Raw genomic sequence first — 19,046 nt, forward strand, 5'->3', positions numbered from 1 at the left:
GAAGAGAAGAGAAGAGAAGAGAAGAGAAGAGAAGAGAAGAGAAGAGGAGAGGAGAGGAGAAGAGAAGAAGAGAAGAGAAGAGAAGAGAAGTAGAGGCCAGCCCTGAGCACATGGAGAGAGAGAAGGGAAGGGAATTGGGATAGAGTGGGGGGAGGGAAGAGCAAGGAAGCAAGAGCCCAAGAAAGCAAGAAAGGAACAAGAAAGGGAGGAGGGGCAAGCAGCCCCTTTTGTAATGTGTCAGGCCTCAGGAAACTGCAGGGAGGAGCATATCTGGTTGTTGCCAGGTAACTGTGGGGTGCAGTTTAGACAGAATGCTAACATACCATGACACTGGGTGCTACACTTTCATGGTATGAACTTTGAGAAAAACGTAAAAATCCCATGATCAACTTTCCCCACATCTTCTTTTGATACCAGGAACTAAGAGTACTAGTATCCGACATGGTCCTCACTTCTACATATCCCCTCCTCAACTTCTGCTTTCCTTCTTCTTTTCCTCTAGTCTTCTTGAGGTCGGGGTTTTCCATCTTGCTGTTCTCAAACTCAGTTTCTATCTTAGACTACTCTGGAACATTACTTTCTCCTCCCTTAGCCTCTTCAGTGCTAGACTGCAGTTGTGCAAATCTTACCAGGGTTCTGTAACTCATTCTAGCGGAAATCTTTAACTATAATCAATAAATGAGATGATAGGTATTGGAAAATATTCTGAACGGAAATGTGTAAGGCCTGAGGTTGTACAAGATAAAACAGTCATAGGTAATTTTTAGTAACACTTTCCCTTCAAAGTCCAGTGGCTTCATGCTTCATTATGACAACAAAAATGCAGTGACATTACATAGGAGGTTGCTAGCAAAAGAAAGGTAATCAAAAAGTAAAATAGAATCATTGTAGACATATTGGTGAAACAGCAACATCTGCCTTCGTGTGTGTGTGTGTGTGTGTGTGTGTGTGTGTGTGTGCATCAGAAGAAATAGCTCTGTGATATTAGCTACTCATACCAAAGGCTTATATTTCTCTCACCAATTAGAATGACAGGTTTTTCTCTTTCTTCCCTGCTCTATCTCCTCCCTCTCCCTCCCCTCCTCCACCTGTGTGTGTGTGAGTGTGTGTGTGTGTGTGTGTGTGAGTGTGTGTGTGTGTGTCTTGGCCGGATGTTTGTGAATGCACATATAAAAGTACTTGTATTCCCGTATTATAGGATCCCACCAGATATGATCACAGAAACACAGTTTATAGCCAATTATAAATCTTTATTTTAGCTGGTTGGGAGTAAATGCAGGTATTTCGGATCTAATCTACATACCCCAAATCACTTACACAAAAGCACTTTTAAAGGAAAAACAAAGAGAAAAAACCATATCTTGGTATCTCTCTCTGCAGCTGCATGTAAGGAGGCGGGGAAGTTGTTGCACAGGTTTCACAAGCACACGATTTAAAAGAAGCTAGGCTAATTTAACTGGGGCATCTTGACCTCAGGTTAGAATAGATGTGGGTAATTTTCCATGGGGTTCTCTGTCAAGGCCATCCAATTCTCGTTAAGCCTGAAATGATCTTAGCAAGAATACATGATGGAGGAACCTCTGCACTGTCTTGCTCTGCCACACATGCTGAGGCCAGAGGTGGATATCGGCTGTTTCTCACGGAATCTGAACCTCACTACCTCGGCTAGGCTGGATGACTAATAAGATCCTCTGGTTTTTGTTCCCAGCACTGGAATATATATGCACCTGGGCCCAACTTTTCCTGTGAGTCTTGAAAATGAGTCCTCATGCTTGCACAGCAACCATTACTGGCTGAGATATCTCCCCAACCCGATATGTGCTCTTTTATACTGTCAAAAGCACATTAGCACATTTTATTTGGTTTTCATTCATTGGGAGACAGGCTTCAAATATTGCAACAAACAACCAGGGTTTTTGGTCTTAATTTACCAGCAAAGTTGGCATCAGAAATTACTTCCTTTAGTGTGGAAAGTGTTTCTGCTTTCTTTCTTTTTCTTCTTTTCTTTTCTTTCCCCTCTACCCCCATTGTATTCCAAGAATCAATTTCAAAACTGCAAATGCTGGTTCACCACCCCCCCTATGGGAGAATCAGTGCTTGAACAACGTGTAAATTTTTTAGATCTTCCTGCTTAATAAAGACAAGTAAGAGTGAAATAAAAATGAAAGTAGCAGAGAGGAGATTTTGATAAGTTTTGTCCATTATGTGGTTCTACCAATAGCTGACACCAAACTTACACAGCCTCCCCTAAGACTCAAATCTCAGCAAAAGAAAAAAGACGTGTGCTATCTTGACTTTAATACTACTTTCCAATTGTGTTCTCTATCTCCACCAAAATTCTCAGTCGTGGGAATTAGGTGAGCTTGGAAGGAAACTACTTACCTGTCTGAAAAGTTGGGGCTTATCTGCTGATGGAGACACTTATACATGGACATGAGCCTGAAAAGTTCTGAGAGGAAATACCATAAAACATAGCCAGAGCAACTTTCTGGTTATTACGTGGCCTTCATAAAACCAGCACCAAGCATACTCTGCCCTTGGCTAATTGCAACTGGAAAAGACTAGGAAAGCACTCTAAAGTAATGTGCAGTGGAGGAGTCAGCAAGCCAACCAGCACCATCAGAGACACCATCAAGGATGAAATAGCAAGTGCCACCCAGCAACACCTTGTGCTTCTTTCTTCACCCTCCTCATAGGCTGCTAGCACGGGGCTGTAGACTCCTCCTTGCTGACCCTTTCTTTGCTCCTCTGCACCACTCAAGTTGGAGAATTAAGAACCCTGAGGTCAGCTGGGGGAGTGGAAGAAACTGTATGTTGCAATGACATCCCAGTGGCCCTTAGTACTGAATCAGCATTAAGAGTGTGTCTTAGAACTCCTGTCCTTGAAACCCCATTGAAAACAGTGAGCAATACTTTCAGAATGCCGTCTGCTTATGATGGCAGCATTCTTCTCTGAAGGCTGAAGCAAGATATGGATAGTCTGGGGTCAAACTGGCAACACAATAGGATTTTGTTTCCCAAAAGCCAGCAAAAGATTTAAAATTCTATAAATGAGTTCCCACATCGTGACAGTGTGTTCACAATTTCTGGGTACGCTAATATCATAAACTGCTCCATGAGAAAAGTACCAGGTCAAAATCTTAGAAAACAAATGCAGAGTATCATTCAGAAGGTGTTCATTGTGACTCTAAGAGAATTTGTCTCCTTCATCTTATAGTGCACTGACAGGAAGAGTCACAATAATTGATAGAAGATACACGTTAGATAGATGACAGATTTCAAATCTTGTACATATATATCATATGTAGTATATTTGTCAAGTGGCAATAAGATCAGCATATGATTGAGCTTGCGAATGTAGTTAGCAGGATCATATTATGGAGTTATTGTCATTTATACTGAAAGACTGAATTTAGAAATTTGGAAAAAGCATGTTAATGGAGATGCATTAATGTATACTGTATAACCTTTACTTAAAGAAGGCATAGGAAGTCTCTGTAACGAGCCAGGAATGTGGACTGGTCAGTTCCAGGAATTTGTTGGTCACAGAGACCCCCTCCAGCTAGGGCCCAGAATAAGGAACAGGATAGTGGTCAGCCATTAAGAAGATAGCATTGACCAAACCACATTCCTCTTGACAATGTTTTACTTATGACCCTGACTCAACCAGGGGTTGGGTCCCTTTGGAATTTTCCACTGTTTTTATGTTATGTTTCCTTGGTAACCCTCTCATCCCCCCTAGTTTGTGTTTTTTTCCCTTTAAATACCCCTCACTTCTTGTGTTTGGGGTTGAACCCCTCTGGCCTGCCAGGTTACGAGTTAGACACCAGATCTGGCTTATTCCGAATAAACCTCATGTGATTGCAGCAAGATTGGTCTCTCGTGAGTTATTGGGTGGTTGCATCATCCCGAGACTTGAGTGAGGGTCTCCCCAGTTCTGGGGGTCTTTCAATACATACATGTGAACTGTTTAACAATCTTATTCTGTCTTCTATGTTGGTTCCATTACTTACTTTGTCCTGGGGATTTAACCTTAGACACACAAGTCAGCTCCTCTAGTTCTGGGCCTAACCCTTATAAAAATTTCAAATCTTACCTTAAATCTAATAACAGTAGGCCAAGCCCTGCTGTCAACTTTTATACAGTAGCTCTCTGCTTCAGATGGAAAAAAAAAAAAAGATCTTTTATCTGTTTCTCAGAAGGGCAAGGAATTCTCTTTCTTTAGTGGAGTGTGGAAAAATGAATTTGGCTAAGTAGGTATTTCAGTCCTCCCAAGTATACAGCATATGGCAGAGCTGCACACATATTGATGTTACAGCTTCAGTGTAGATACGGAAACAAACCTGGGACAAGCTTCTGGACAGTCAATTTATCATCCCTTATCCACCACACAGGTGGAGCTGCAAAAGCATAACAAACAGCAATGGATAGTTTTAGTGGTTACCATCCGTGTTCAATAATTTAATGTCTATTTGCCTTTAACATTTAGGAATAACAAGTTGGTGACATCATTCAAGTCAATATGTCTATTTGACCATTGGTTGATAATATATATATATTTTTTAAAGCAGAACATCCCACCATAAGATTAAGTGTTTAAATACTTGCTTCTCAACAGTTTGGACAGTGTCTTTTCCACATTCCTTAGTTGTCTAAACCTCTTTCGAGCAGCTTAGCTAGTTTCTGTGTCTTCCAGGGAGCTGGTCTGACAAGATAGTTTTCTTTGCAGCTTGTCTTTGCTCTTTCGAGAGTGACTCTCAGCTGTTATTGTTTACTCTGGCAGGGAGTAGCCTAACGAATTTAATTAGTTTCCGGGACTTCCTGAAGCTATTTTGAGTTTTTTTTCCCCCTTTCCTCCCTAAAGAGCTTCCTGCCAGACAGAATGCTTTAATTCTGCCTCCCCCCACACCACCAAATATGTTACACAACGAAGAGTAAACTGTGGTCGACTAAAGGAGAGATCCTTTAACTAATCACAAAGCTACAACTAAGAACCCCTCAACCATCAGATCAGGAGTAGACATTCAGCCAAAATTAGTGACAGTCCTCTGGAGCCATTGGGACTTCTCTCTGCCATTAAAATGACAAAGCAGACAGTCACCACTAACAAACACCAAAGCTACAACTCAAAGGAGAATTCCACGTTTTTATTTTCCCTTTTCACTCCTAAAATGTAATGTTTTATAATCCTTGTCAGTCATTAATAGAAGGCCAATTTCTTGTATATAATTTCTTCATTTCCATTATCCTAGAGCCTGATGGAAATCCTTTTTATCATGTACCCCAGAAGAATAGTTGGGAACTTGGAGCTGGAGTGGGATTATTCATTTCAGCTTTCACTTGTGTTTTGCATGTTAATGACCCTATTATGCCTTTCTAAATGTATCCTATCAAAAAGGAGGAAATGCCTTTGTGGCTCACTCTGAGTTTCCAGTATTTGCTCCCCTTAAGTTTGCCTGCTTGGAGAGACAGGCCTGTAGGCTTACATTTTCAAAAACCTACACTAATAAGGGTTTTTAATTAATTTAACCTCGCTTCTAACCCATCACCCACCAGATGTAGTGAAATGGAAAGGTTAATAGGGCAACGGTGGATAGAGACCTGTTTAGAAATAGTTCTTTGGAACAATTTCAATTGTCAAGAAAACAGCAGTTTAGTTCACAAGAATCAGCCGTGGTTGCTCAATCTATTTGCAAACACCATATCCTTGATGCATTTCTTTCCATGCCATCAGGGCAAATGAAGACCAGCGGTGAATGGCAATGTGAACTGATACCACCCAGTGCTGCCCACAGTCTGCTGGGTTATATTTATACCGTTTCCAAACATCATGTGTTTTTGAAAGTGTCTGCCCTAGCAAAGCATCACATGACCTTTTCCAAGGCAGCTTCCAGAAAAGCACCAAGTGTATGTTCTCAGCAAAACATCTTCCCACATCTTTGCTTCAGCAAGAATATCATCATATAAGGCAGTTTCCAGGATAACATCACACAACTAAGTCTCCAACAATCCAAAATTTTCCACTTCTGATGCCTTTAGAAGGCATTTAAAAAAATGCTGATTTTCAAATACCTTGCCTGAGGCTTCAAGGAGTCAGTAAGTCTCTATTTTAGAATTCAGAATATACTTTCACACAGTGGTATTTTCACAAATATATCCTTTAGGAATTTTTCTCTGTCAGTTCCTATCCGTATCTCTGTCTCTATCCATATTTCTCTGTTTTTCTGTCTCTGTCTCTCTCTGTCTCTCTGTGTTTCTGTCTCTGTCTCTGTCTCTGTGTCTCTGTGTCTCTGTGTCTGTCTCTCTCTCTCTCTCTCTCTCTCTCTCTCTCTCTCTCTCTGTGTGTGTGTGTGTGTGTGTGTGTATGTTCTTCTTTGTGTCACAAAATCTTTTTTCTTTTTTTTCACTTTGACCATTAGAGTAGAATCAGGTCTGTATTGTTTGCTGTCATGGTAAATGATCAAGAAGGCTATCTATAGATTACTGAAGCTAAGAAGGACAATTATGAATTAGTAAAACACACACCTCTGAGTATTAGTTGACAGCCTGTCATTGGGATATACACAACAGTCTAGGAAAACTCAATTGTAACTGTTGTGCAATATGAGCACACTTACTGACACTGAAGTATGTACTTTAAAAAGGCTTAGCGATGAATTTTGTTGTGGATATTTGATCCTGATATTTTTTAGAGCTTAGGTTTAGATCCCCTCTGTAGAAAAAGAACAATTCTAAAGTAATCAGCCAGGATAATCTTTTATCCTGTAGATAAAGGATGTGAGACATAAAGGAAGTGAACCAAATAGTGCTGTGTATGTGTGTGTGTGTGTGTGTGTGTGTGTGTGCAGAACACGTTCAATCTGTACACTATTACTTATATGTGTCTGATTTGTGGGTGACCATTTAATAGTAGATAAGCAACTGAGTGGTACTTACTTCCCAGCAGAAGACCACTTCTTCTGTTCTTAGAATTCCTTAGTTGCCTGTAGCTCCTTGTCTGGGGTTGGAAGCCTGTGAACTTCTTTTTTTCTATGTTAATATCTAATGGTACTTTTCTTGTTTGAGTCTTATTTTTGGCAGCCATGTGAGTGAGACTTCCTGGTTGTAACTACCCTGACAATCTTGGGAGTCTCAATCTCACTGGAAACATTCTGTTCTTCTGACTCTTACATTCTTTCCTCCATCTCTTCCATATTGGTCCCTGAGTCTTAGGTACTGGAATGTGTTGTAGCTGTAAGTATCAGTTGGGACCAGGCATCTTACAGTTACTTGTTCTCTATGATTTGATCAGTTGTAGGGTTTTGGGATGTCTTCTCTATTTCTAGGATAATTTTCCTTGGTTAGGGGTGAGGAGTTGATTTATCTGTGCATACAAGGGTAAATATTTGGAATGGATTTAGAGATTATGCTAGTTTAGTAAGGTGGTGGATTTACCTTCTTCATGATCCCTGACCACGCTAGTCCTGGGTAGTGGGCAATGCAGTAAACACTCATAACCACTGAACCAACTCTTCAGACCATGTGTGATTTTTTTTCAAATAAACATCAATCACAAATAAACAAAAAATGAACTACATATATAGTTAGATATATGATGATTCCTTCTTGTAGAACCTGATGACTTCATAGAAAGTGAAAACTTCAAAAAGAGGCATGGACAGTTTTAGAACTAAACTTCAGCCTAACTTCTAACTATTGAATGACTGGATAATTTGAAGGTTTATTTCCTTATGTGTTCCCTTCACACAGGAATTTTTGTTGTCTATTGTTTAAGTTTAATTTTTAAAATGGTGGTGATGATGTTGTGTGCTTAGTTAACTTTCCTCAAATGACCTTGACAATTGTTTCAGTAAAGCACCTTTCCTCCCAAGAGGGGAGAGTCAGTTATCTTATGGTTCACAATGACTGTAAACGTGGGAAACTGGAACTTCATGTTATTACTGACTTTTAAAACTTCAGATGTCATACCTTGAAGCTTTCCTTATTCATTAAATTTAGCAAGGTAGTATGGTAGGGAGACGGAAATCCTAAAGAATAGTATTTAGTACTTATGAAAAATTATAAGGCCTGGGGCAGGACTGTCACCACATTAGAGTAATGTTAGAGTAACTAGGGCCTTTGTTTTGTTTTATCTTCTTTTATTTTGTTGTTCCTGCCGACATTCCCTGAAAGTCTGAGTAAAGACGCATGCATGCTTCTGTTGACATGGCTTGGTACTCACCAAATTTCCTTCTCTCTTCAGACGTTTGTGGGAAACATGAATGCTGACAGTGTGGTTCACCACAAGCTACCGCACTCTGTGAGAGCCCGCTTTGTTCGCTTTGTGCCCCTGGAGTGGAATCCAAATGGAAAGATTGGCATGAGAGTGGAGGCCTATGGATGCTCCTATAGTAAGTACCCACATGGATGAAGTCACACGGCATAAGATGGCTATGGAATATCAGATTATTAATGCTGAGTATTACAATCTGTGTATGTTTGTGTATATGTTCATGTGCATGACTACAAAAAAGCAGCTAGACAGAAACCTCTAATGTTTCTGAAGAGCACACGCCATTTGACCCAATACTTTTTACCTGGTCTGGAACTTCCAGCTGAGCCTATATTGGCTGACCAGTGACCCCTAAAGATGTTGTCATCTTTATTTCCTCACAGCTGATATTACTAGTGTGTACTATCACTTCCAACTTGATTTGGGCTCTGGGAATAGAATTCAGGGCTTCATGCTTGCAAAGTAAGCACTTTAGAACCATAGCTATTTCCCCAGCCTGTAGTTCTCTCATTTTATTCTAGAGTGTAATATATATATATATATGAAAATGTGTACCTCAGCAGAGAAGTAGAAATGGTCTTATGTTCTATAGGGCTCTCTATAAGGATGAGGCAATAATGCAATAAAGTTTCAACAAAAAGTTTAAAGCTAAGGGCCCTTGGGGCTTGGATACCACTTGCAATCAGAAATAGCTATCTGAGATTTTCTTTGGAAGTAAAGCTCTTTCTCTACTCCAGAATCATGAAATCACATTCTAGAAAATGAAAAAAAAAATTCTACGCAGGGTAATTCATGAAATTCTCTTCTTCTGCAGTCATGACATTCATGTGTTACCTTGAGAGTTGCTAAGAGTAAGTATTAAGTAATAATGCATCTTGAACAAAAAGAGACTGTAGAATTGAAGCTATTTCTAAAACAATGGTTCTCAACTTTCCTAATGCTGCATTCCTTTAATATTATTCCTCATGTTATGGTAACCTCCAGCCATAAGATTATTTTTGTTCTTACTTCATAACTGTAATTCTGCTACCATTATGCATCATAATGTAAATATCTGATATGCAGGATATCTGATATGTGACCTCTGTGAAAGGATCATTTGAGCTCCAAAAGGGTCATAACCTACAGGTGGGAAACCATTATACTGGAAGGAAGGAGTCATTCATAAAGGTTGCTCTTTTAATTCTCTCTTGTAGGGGTAATGCTGAACATGCAAACTGTATCATTATGAATTGATTTTCTTCTTCCAATCAGTGACATTCACTTGTTGATTTTAAAACATTATCCATTGTCACCTAATGAGTTAATACACTTTGTCAACATAATGTTTAAAAACATAGTTATCTTAGCTGTTTCCAATTACTAAGATAAAGCGCCTTGGAAACCATTTAAGGGAGAAAGATGTTAATTATTTGAGCTCACAATCTCAGGTAACAATCCATCATTGCTGGGTAATCAAGGTGGCATAAAGTTGAGGAGGCTAGTCACACCATCTACATTTAAGAGTGGAGAGTGATGAATACATGTTCATATGCTAGGGATCAACTTGTTTTGTGGCTCCTGTCAATCAGGATACCATGCTCAGGTAGTGGTCCAATGGACTGAGTACATCTTCACACTATTCAAGGAAATTCATCATCATACATGCCCACAAGCCAACCTAATCTAGAGAATCACTTACTGAGGTTCCCGTTAGAGTTGATTCCATGTTTTCTTGTTGGTAATTAAAAGTTTCACAGCAGTTCAGTGAATTATGGCATTAGGTCATGGAAGGACCTCATACATACCTAGTGCTATTCATCAAAGCCAGGGTAAAACAACACTTGTCTAAGAAGCATTTGAAGTGCTCCATAAAAATGCATTTGGTTCTCTGATATCACAGGCACTAAATTAAGATTTCTGGACATGAAAACACGAAACTATGAAGTGTTGGTGGCTCCTTGAGTAAATACTTGGCTAAGGTGGTGCTGGTAGAGAAATGAAGTCTGAAGGCAGAGGATTTGCTGGAGAAAGATTGTTTTTATTATGAACAAGACTTTTAGAAAGAGTAAAATCTATGGGAGGAGCATCAACAGCCTATCCAAGGAAGGACTTTGCCACTTGCAAGTCTCAGACCTTTCATGACCCTGGAACCTCACCCTTCAGTGAGGACCGTTTTCACTGCTGGGAAGCCTCAGTGATTCTTATTGTCCATGATTGCTTAAGGATTTGTTAAGAAACATTCCCGATGAAAAAGCACTAAAATCATATATGTATGTTATTTATAAAGCCATCTCTTTGGGTCTAATAATTTCAACTACATTATAGTGTGTGTGTGTGTGTGTGTGTGTGTGTGTGTGTGTGTGTGTGTATTTGTATCAGAAAACAACTTTTGAGGAGTCACTTCTTTCATCTCATCATGTAAACCTTGAGGGTTGAGCTTAAGTCATAACCCGTGGCAGCAAATGTATTTACCCACCAAGGAGTCATTTGCTAGCCCTGGTACAGAGATTTTTATTAGTCTTTCAAATGTCTCCATACTTTAGTTTTCCCCCAGAATGTTCAGTCCTCAGCTGTGGGATTTCAGCAGTTTCTACTCTTCTCCTTATCAGACGTACTATATTTCATAAATACCCAAATGCTGTCTACAAATAAGAATCACATATTTCACTGCCTGCCTGATTTACTAACATAACTGAGACTCTGTAACCAAAATTCCTGTTAAACGTTGCTGCCATAACTCCCTTTCCTCCGTCCTCTTCCCCTGCCTCCCTCCTCATCTATCATGTCCTGTTTCCTTTCATCTCCATCCACCTCTTCCTCACTCTGTGGTGTCTTTCCTATGCTCTCGCACTGAACAGACCACTATGTAAGCCCTTGGACAAAAAACATTACTTTTAGCTGTATGTTAATGCAATTCTCAGTTGACCTGTGGCATCCTCAAAGGTGTACCCTCCAAATGCCCAATAAAACCACCTGCCTTATTCCTGTATATCCATTATTAATATATGATTCTTAGGTATGACTTCATTTACTATTTGGTGTCACAACCAGTACCCATACCATAACTGTTTGCTGATGCTAAGTTGACATCTTTTTCATTTCCAGTTCACTGCACATGCAGGAATGTTAAAGAACAAGACACGATGCGCATTCACTACTAAGTGCCTGCTCTTCAAACTGATGATTTGTTAAGGGGTTAGTTAGTTGCACATGTTTGGGGTTAGTCTCATTGTCTCAGCTTAGCCCAGCTGACTCTTGTAGGATTGACAATATTACTAATATTAATCTTTTGTTAATAAAATCATTTCAGTATTTTAAGGGAATTACTTTTGTTTCTGTGAAACTGTAAATCTCAATTTCTTCCACTGTGTATTGATAAAAATTGGTAGAAATTTATAAACTTAGGATATACTTCCGTTAGTAGACTGCATGCATAGCTGTGAGTTTGATTCCCAGCATTGACCCCTTAAGCTAGCATGGTGGCTCATCCCTGTAATCCCACCTCAGTGAGGGAGATCCAGGAAGTTGAGAAGTTCATGTTGATTCTCAATTACTTAGCAAGTTTTTCTGTCTTGTCCATCTATTTTCTATCTGTCATCTATTTTTCTACTATTTATCATATTTTATGTAATTATTTATCTATCATCTATTCCTTATCACCTATCCATCTGTTTTAAATGGCTATTTAATAATGGACAGACAAATTTCATTAAAACTTATCTGTTTCACCTATCAATTTATAAGCTTCATGAAGCCAAGAAATGTATGTTCTTAGATCCCCAGTACTCTGCACAGATAAGGCCAAGTTGACTCAAAAGTAATTGAACTTTTAAGGGATAGTGATAATAAATCCATAAGTGGCTGAAGCTAGTAAGGTCTGCACAAAGTTTGCTCTCATCTTCCCTTGTGGCCTTACATTTATAGTTTATATTCAATCATGTGGCATAAAACATTTCCCTGGAAGAAAAAGATCATAATCAATCTTCTGACATCCAGGTTAGTTTTTCACTCCAAGAGTCAAAACCAACATCCTACAATTTTCAAACATATATTTAAAAGGCTTCAGGGACAAAGTTGAATTGTTGCCAGGAGCAACAGCTCCTACACACTCCACCCCAGTGTCCCTCACCTGCACCTTCATACTTAATTGTGCATAAGAATAACTTCTTTCCATTGGTTTCTAAATTAGACCTTAGAGTGCAGAATGTAGCTCTGCTAGAAGAATTCCTGCTGAGCATCCAAAAAGCTGAGAGTCAGTCAAGCTACCACATAAATCTGGCTTAGTGTGCATGCCTGTAATCTTAGCATTTTCTCAAGAGGTGGAGACAGAATCATCACATGTTCAAGGTCAATCTCATCTATATAGCCAGTTCAAAGCCAGCCTGGGCTAGGTCCCCTATCTCAGAGGAAAACAGTATAAAAATACCTACTTTGGCCACAAGTGAGTTTGTTTATTAGTAGTTGTGATAAAGTGCTAGAATTTAAGCCCATGGTCTCAAACTCTACTTCTTATGCAATTATGTTTTTTTGTAATCAATTCTTTCTTAGTCTGCACTGTCTTCTTTATAAGTATCTGTAGATCTTTAGAATCTTCAGGAAGGGCCTGTAAGATGACAGAATGGATGAAGACTCTTGTCACTGACACCTGATAACCTGTGTTGAATGGAGCCCTTGGGCTCAGAAGATGGACGGAGAGATCCTACTCCCAGTGTTGTCCCCTGGTACACTCTCCCACATGGTAATGCACTCTCCCACAGAGTAATGTTGAGAAATTAGGCTCAACCTAGAAATTCTAGGTTGTGTGTCCACCAATTCCCAGGAATGCACCTGTCTCTGCCTCCCCTGTGTTAGGATTACAGGAATGTACCACCATACCTGTCTTTTAACAGAGTATCTTAGAATTGACTTCAGGTCCATACATTTGTATGGCAAAGACTACCAATTGAACTATCTTCACAGCCTCTTTGAAAGCTTTCTAAATTCATGTATGGCCAAATGCGACATATGGACTGGGCTTAACACACCAAAGACAGCAACCTGATTTTACCAATAACTCCTCCAGTATCCTTGGGTAAGCTGAAATCCTCTATAAAAGTGGAAATAATACTTGGGATTGCTTTAAGCCTGCAGTTCCTTGAAGTAGTGTTTGGCATGTGATGACCCCACAGAGAACCTCTGTTCCTCAAATATTTAGGTCATATGTTCCCCATTCTTTCTTCCTGTCTACATCTTGTTGGTACTTTAGATAAAGGTGGTTGGGTTTTTACATTCTTGGTCCTAAAGGATTTTGATACCTGTTATCAAGCCATCTGGAGATTTTAAGCTACATTAAAATTTCTCTGGAGCTTCTATTTGAATTTCTTTATGTGTGGGAAGCTAATTAATTTTAAAAGCATTATAAATTCTGATAATGCATAATGATCTGCCAGGTTCCCCAGACTCATTAAGAATTATAACCCTCTTTTTATATCTCAGGTTCCTCCCTCTATACAAGACCTTGCTCTTATCTGGTTAATTACTGGCAAGTGCTATCAGCTAAAATTCATCACCTTCCAAGGCAAAGTCATGTCCTCTTTCCCCAAACAAATCCTTTATCATCATCTCTGCTTCAGCTGCCTTCTTTGCTATTGTTATCATCCAGAGTCATTAGTCACAGCAGGAGAAAGTGCAAAGTTTTAAATTTCATCTTTGGTGTGCTAACATCATATAGTCTTATCATGGGAATACTGGGAGTTCTTGTGTACAGCCAGGTCAGCCTTGGAGGTATGGAAGACAGAATGACAGTGGTCAGATCTCAGACTTCGAGCTCCAGATCCCATGTTGTAAATCTGGCACTTAATAGCCAGATCTGGACAGTCTCACCAGATCATTGCGATTGCTTCACTCAGGAGATGAGAAGTATCCTAATATTAGATGAACATAGGACCCTTTTTCTTAGAAATGGCTAAAAGAACTGAACAGATAAATGTGCTTATCTATAGGTAAAAGAAGTATAGTACACTGAAATTCTATGGACTTCTATCTTGACTTCTTTAAGATGTTTCTAATTGATTGAGAATCTACATGATCCTCAACCATTGATATAGGTTAGTTCATTGTCCTTTGCTGCTGTCTTTGGACCATGGAGGTACAGGGGACAACCTCAGGCTGTAGAAATATTAAATGTCAGCAGCTATAGGAAGCTGTCAAAGCAATCCCAATGACTGGAAAGAGAGCACTATCAGTAAGTGTGAGCTTGAAAACAGGAGTGCCTGAATTTCATCCCTGGGCCCCATGCTTAGAAAAATGGTGAGTATACCATTTTTGTGTGTCCATACATGCAATCCCATGGATGAGGAGACAGCGTCAGAAAGACTCCTGGTGACTACTAGTCGGCCTATCTACTAGACATCCTCTTGAATTCCTCTCTAATGAGATACCTTGTCTCAAAATCCCAAAGTAGACAGAACCTAAGGTTATATCCTCTACCCTCTACATACACGGTGCACACATGTGCTCCTTCATGCAAGATGTACACACACACACACTCACACACAAATATCCACATACATATGCAAGCATACACACATTCACAATACATATATACATACATATCTAAAAACAAAAATAAACACTGTTTATAAGAGTGGAGTCTGAAGGCACCAAGGCCATGTAGGTAAAACACAGGAGGGAGAGGATTCTCCACAGTAGCCATTCTATTCTGATGAATTAGTGCCTTATGGATAGGCTCTGAAGCAGAGCCAGAAGCTCTGTGTGCTTTACGCTAATCATGGGATTTGAAAGATAACCTGCTCTCACAGCTGGACTAGGGTGTCTGCAACCAGTCTCTATACAGAAGCCAGAGTCTTGCCTGACAGCTTGTTTTATCATCAGTACCTATGGAAGTAGTCAGTTTGATGATTTATATATTCACCCTCTGGCTAAACCACTAACTAGCCAGGGAGAGATGTATCCAAAACATGAATTCATGGAAATGGTTTTGCGTGTGTGTGTGTGTGTGTGTGTGTGTGTGTGTGTGTGTTTGTATGTATGTGTTCTATGTATATATGGTATACATATGTATGAGTACATGTGTATGTGCATGTGAAGCTCACAGGTAGACATTTTATTTTTATTGAAACGAGTCTCCAGGTCTCTCACTGAATCTGGCATCCACATAAATCACTTGGTACCAGGACAACAAGTCTTCAGATACTGGATACTTCTGCCTTCACATTTACAGCTATGAGAATATGAACTACATAGTCTCACCTAGATTTTATTTGTATGGCTCTGTGTGTGTGTGTGTGTGTGTGTGTGTGTGTATGTGTGTGTGTGTGTGTGTGTGTGTGTGTGTGTGTTATAGTATTACACAGTATATCTATGTGTTAGATGTGTTGGGGAATGAATGCTCTCTTATAAATATGGAAGACAGAGAAGAACATCAAGAATCTTGTTCCGTCACTATGTTGTTCTCCTGAGAAAAGTTCTCTCCTGCGAAAATGTCACTAAGGTTAGCTTCTAATAATTAATCCTTCATGATCCTCCTATCTCTGCCCTCCACAGCACTGTAATAACAGAAATGCAAATGGCTACATTCCATCTTATTATTTTTAGCATAGTTTCTAGGGACTTAGAACATTTTGCTGGTGAAGCCAATGCTCTTATTCGTTGAGTTATATCTAGCCTTGAACTCGAGTTTTTCAAATGGGAATGGGAGAACTGAACTCAGGTCCCCATACTCTTGGAGCAAGGACTCTACTGAGCCCACCATCTCCCCAGGACCATGGAAGATGTTTCTATAGAAAACCATACTTACTGTCACAAAAACAAAAACTAGCAGCCTTCTTCTCCAATCTTGAGTCTTCCATTTAAAAGTCAAATGCGTTGCCTTTCTGTAGCATCAGAATATTCCATCTGAGAAGATGACTAAGAATGGTGTAAACCAGAGACACAGCTAAAGCGCTGTACGATGCTGTTTCACAAAGTCTGCTTTCCCACTTTCATCCTTTGTCACCATCGTCCCTTTCCTTCCAGAGACTGGTGAAAAATGCTTAGGAAATGTTGCTCTCTTGATGAAACCTTTATCCATGCCTAATGTTCTGGCTACCTCTCATGACTAGCTGTTGTCCCAAAGGCGGTGGCCTGCTGTTGAGGCCCTGGTCTCTCTCTCTCCCCAGTCCTGACCTGGTGCTGCAGGGCATCTTAGTTAAAAAAGAGGCAATGTATAAGTGAGTTACTTTATTGTAGAAAGGAAAAAATATGCTAGTTAAGTAAAGAGAAGGAAAGGAGAGGAAGAGGAGAGACAGCAAAGGAGAAGAAGAAAGCAAGAGAAGAGAACAAAGAGCAGAGAGGAGAGAGAGAGAGCAAGAGAGAGTGAGAGAAAAAGTAAGAGAGCAAGAGAGAGGAACAAAGAGCAAGAGAGGGTAAGAGTAAGAGAGTGAGAGAGCAAGAGATGGACAGAGGGGAAGAGTAAGAGAGCAAGAGAGTGAGGAGGGGGCAAACCTCCCCTTTTATTGTATGGGGCGTGGCATGCCTGGTTTGTGATCAGATGACTGGGTGTAAGGTCCAGCTAGAATGCTGGGAGCTTGAGTCATTGTCTGCCTGATAGAGCACACATCTCCTGCAGGGGCAGCTCACAGGGGTTTGGGCTGAAATCTGAGCCATTGTCTAGGGAGCTATCACCGAACCCCTACCGTCCCTTGTGAACAAATTTACTCTGCTCAGTGGGTCTCCCGGGTTCTCAGGTGGCTGCTCTCCTGGACCCCGGTTGTCAGAACAGCCCAGTGCCCCACAACTAGCCAAAATGTTCTTTTCATCTGAAGTCTTGTGATGAAAGTATAAGAACTCATGTTGGGTACCCAGAACACAAGCGGAGTGAAAAACTGGGCTAAAATAAGGTGGAAGTGGTGGTACACAGTATGAGAGACAGAGACAGTAATGTCCCTGGGACATGCTAGACTACTGGTAGAGCAGATGGCTTCTGCTAAACACCATTTCCGGTTGTCCTCTGGCATCCAAATGTTTTCATGAGCATACATTCATGATATCACATGCATGTGCGTGCACACAAACACACATGCATGCAGAGAGAGAGAGAGAGAGAGAGAGAGAGAGAGAGAGAGAGAGAGAGAGAGAGAGAGAGAAAGGGAGAACAAACACAGTACCTAGGTGACTTCAGGTATAAACAAGATAAAAATCTACTATGGAAGCTAACACAATTTTGATATGATCTTTGTATTTTGTGTATAGTCTAATTACCCTAATTCCCAGATCTATGCATAAAATATGCAGAAAACCCTCATAAAAGAGACTAACTTGGCCTTCCTAGCAGGACGAGCCCCAGTGCTCAATCCCCAAATGGTATAAACCAGGCTTGGTGATACACATCTGGAATCCCTACAGTCAGGATCTGGAAACAAGATCATCACAAGTCCAAGGATATCCTCAGCTTAGATTTTGAGGCCAACCTGTTCAACTGGAGACTTTGTTTCAGAAAGAAAAAAAAAAAAAAAAAAAAACAAAAAAACAAAAAGAAAAGAAAAAAGGAAAGAAAGAAATGGGAAAGAAGGGAGAGAGGGAAGGAGAGAGGAAGAGAGGAAGGGATGGAAGGAGGGAGGATGAATGGAAAGATAGGTGAGTAGGTTAGCATATGAATGGATGGATAGATGGATGGATGAATATATGGCAATAAGAGCCTCAAAGCATATGTGGATTGGAATCTGAGTTTTGACCTTCTGTTTCTTTCACCTTTCATCAAACAGAAGAATTTCTGAAATTTTAGTGGGAGAGCTGTACTTAAGCTTTGACAGTTTATTTAGGAAGCCACCTTTGTGCTAATGGTTCACCTCTGGTAATCAGAGTTGCTGACAAAGCCTGGAAAAGTCATGTAATGGGTGGGGTATTGGTGAAAATTCAAGTTGACTGGAAACACTTGTGGTTTGTGGATTACAAGCCAATGCAAGGTCTTCAGTGCAAGCACCTGATCTGAATATATTTATTTTCATGTAATGCATCATGAGAAAAGCTTCAAAATGCATTTGTATTGAAAATCTCTCTTTTACTCTGAGTAGTTAAAGAGTCCAGGTGGGACTGATTGTCTCAGTGTAGGCCAGTAGTTTCTCATGTCAGCATTGACCTTCAGCTTTCTGACTCTGAGACACAAACTCCTCCAAGGAGTTGTGCTTCAGCACTCTTGGGAATTCAAGATTGGACTGTTTTAGCCAGAAAATCTGTTTCTTAGCTGGTTTGTTGACAGGCTCCCAAAACCTATCAAATATGCCAGAATTTGACACAAGAACTCTGTCTTTCTCAGAAAATAAGCTTGACAGCTGGATCAGCAATTATGGGGCCAGTAGAAACTCAGCCTTCATTGACATTCCGGAACTGCTCAGAGAAGTAAGGTGGCTGGGCAGGATTTGCATTGACCTGGAAGGTCAGCCTGGGGAGATGCACCACCTACCCTTAATGGGAAATTCTCAGGACCATGCTTAGGCTATAAATTATAGTCTGGAAAAAAATCTGCCAATGTGTCATTACGGAAACAAACCTCAGATTGCATTGAATAGAGTTTACAATAATAAGATAGTAAAAATAATTTCTGAGAAAGAAATATTAGTCCTTCCAGTATGTGCCTACCAGCTGCGTTCCAGGTCACTGGCATTGTAGATATACTAGGGCACTCTCAGGAGTGTGCATATAGCAGAAAAAGAGAAAAGGGACCCAAATGTTCCTTGGAATTACACAAACATAAAAGTCTTCTTTGGGACTCCTTAACATATCAACTCTGGGTCCACTCTGTAATAAATATTGA

At 40.1% G+C, this 19,046-nt stretch overlaps 1 protein-coding gene across 5 annotated transcripts in view; it reads left to right on the forward strand.

Moving 5' to 3' along the window:
• Cntnap5 (contactin associated protein family member 5) overlaps positions 1-19,046 on the forward strand; it is a 910,241-nt gene that overhangs the window by 349,682 nt on the left and 541,513 nt on the right. For all 5 annotated transcript variants that reach the window (XM_031380047.1, XM_031380056.1, XM_031380065.1 and 2 more), the window contains one exon: positions 8,243-8,390. In XM_031380047.1, coding sequence (XP_031235907.1) covers positions 8,243-8,390 — 148 coding nt within the window. The remainder of the gene's footprint in view (positions 1-8,242; positions 8,391-19,046) is intronic.

The sequence above is a fragment of the Mastomys coucha genome, unplaced genomic scaffold (assembly GCF_008632895.1).
Source record: "Mastomys coucha isolate ucsf_1 unplaced genomic scaffold, UCSF_Mcou_1 pScaffold1, whole genome shotgun sequence".
Classification (NCBI taxonomy): domain Eukaryota; kingdom Metazoa; phylum Chordata; class Mammalia; order Rodentia; family Muridae; genus Mastomys; species Mastomys coucha.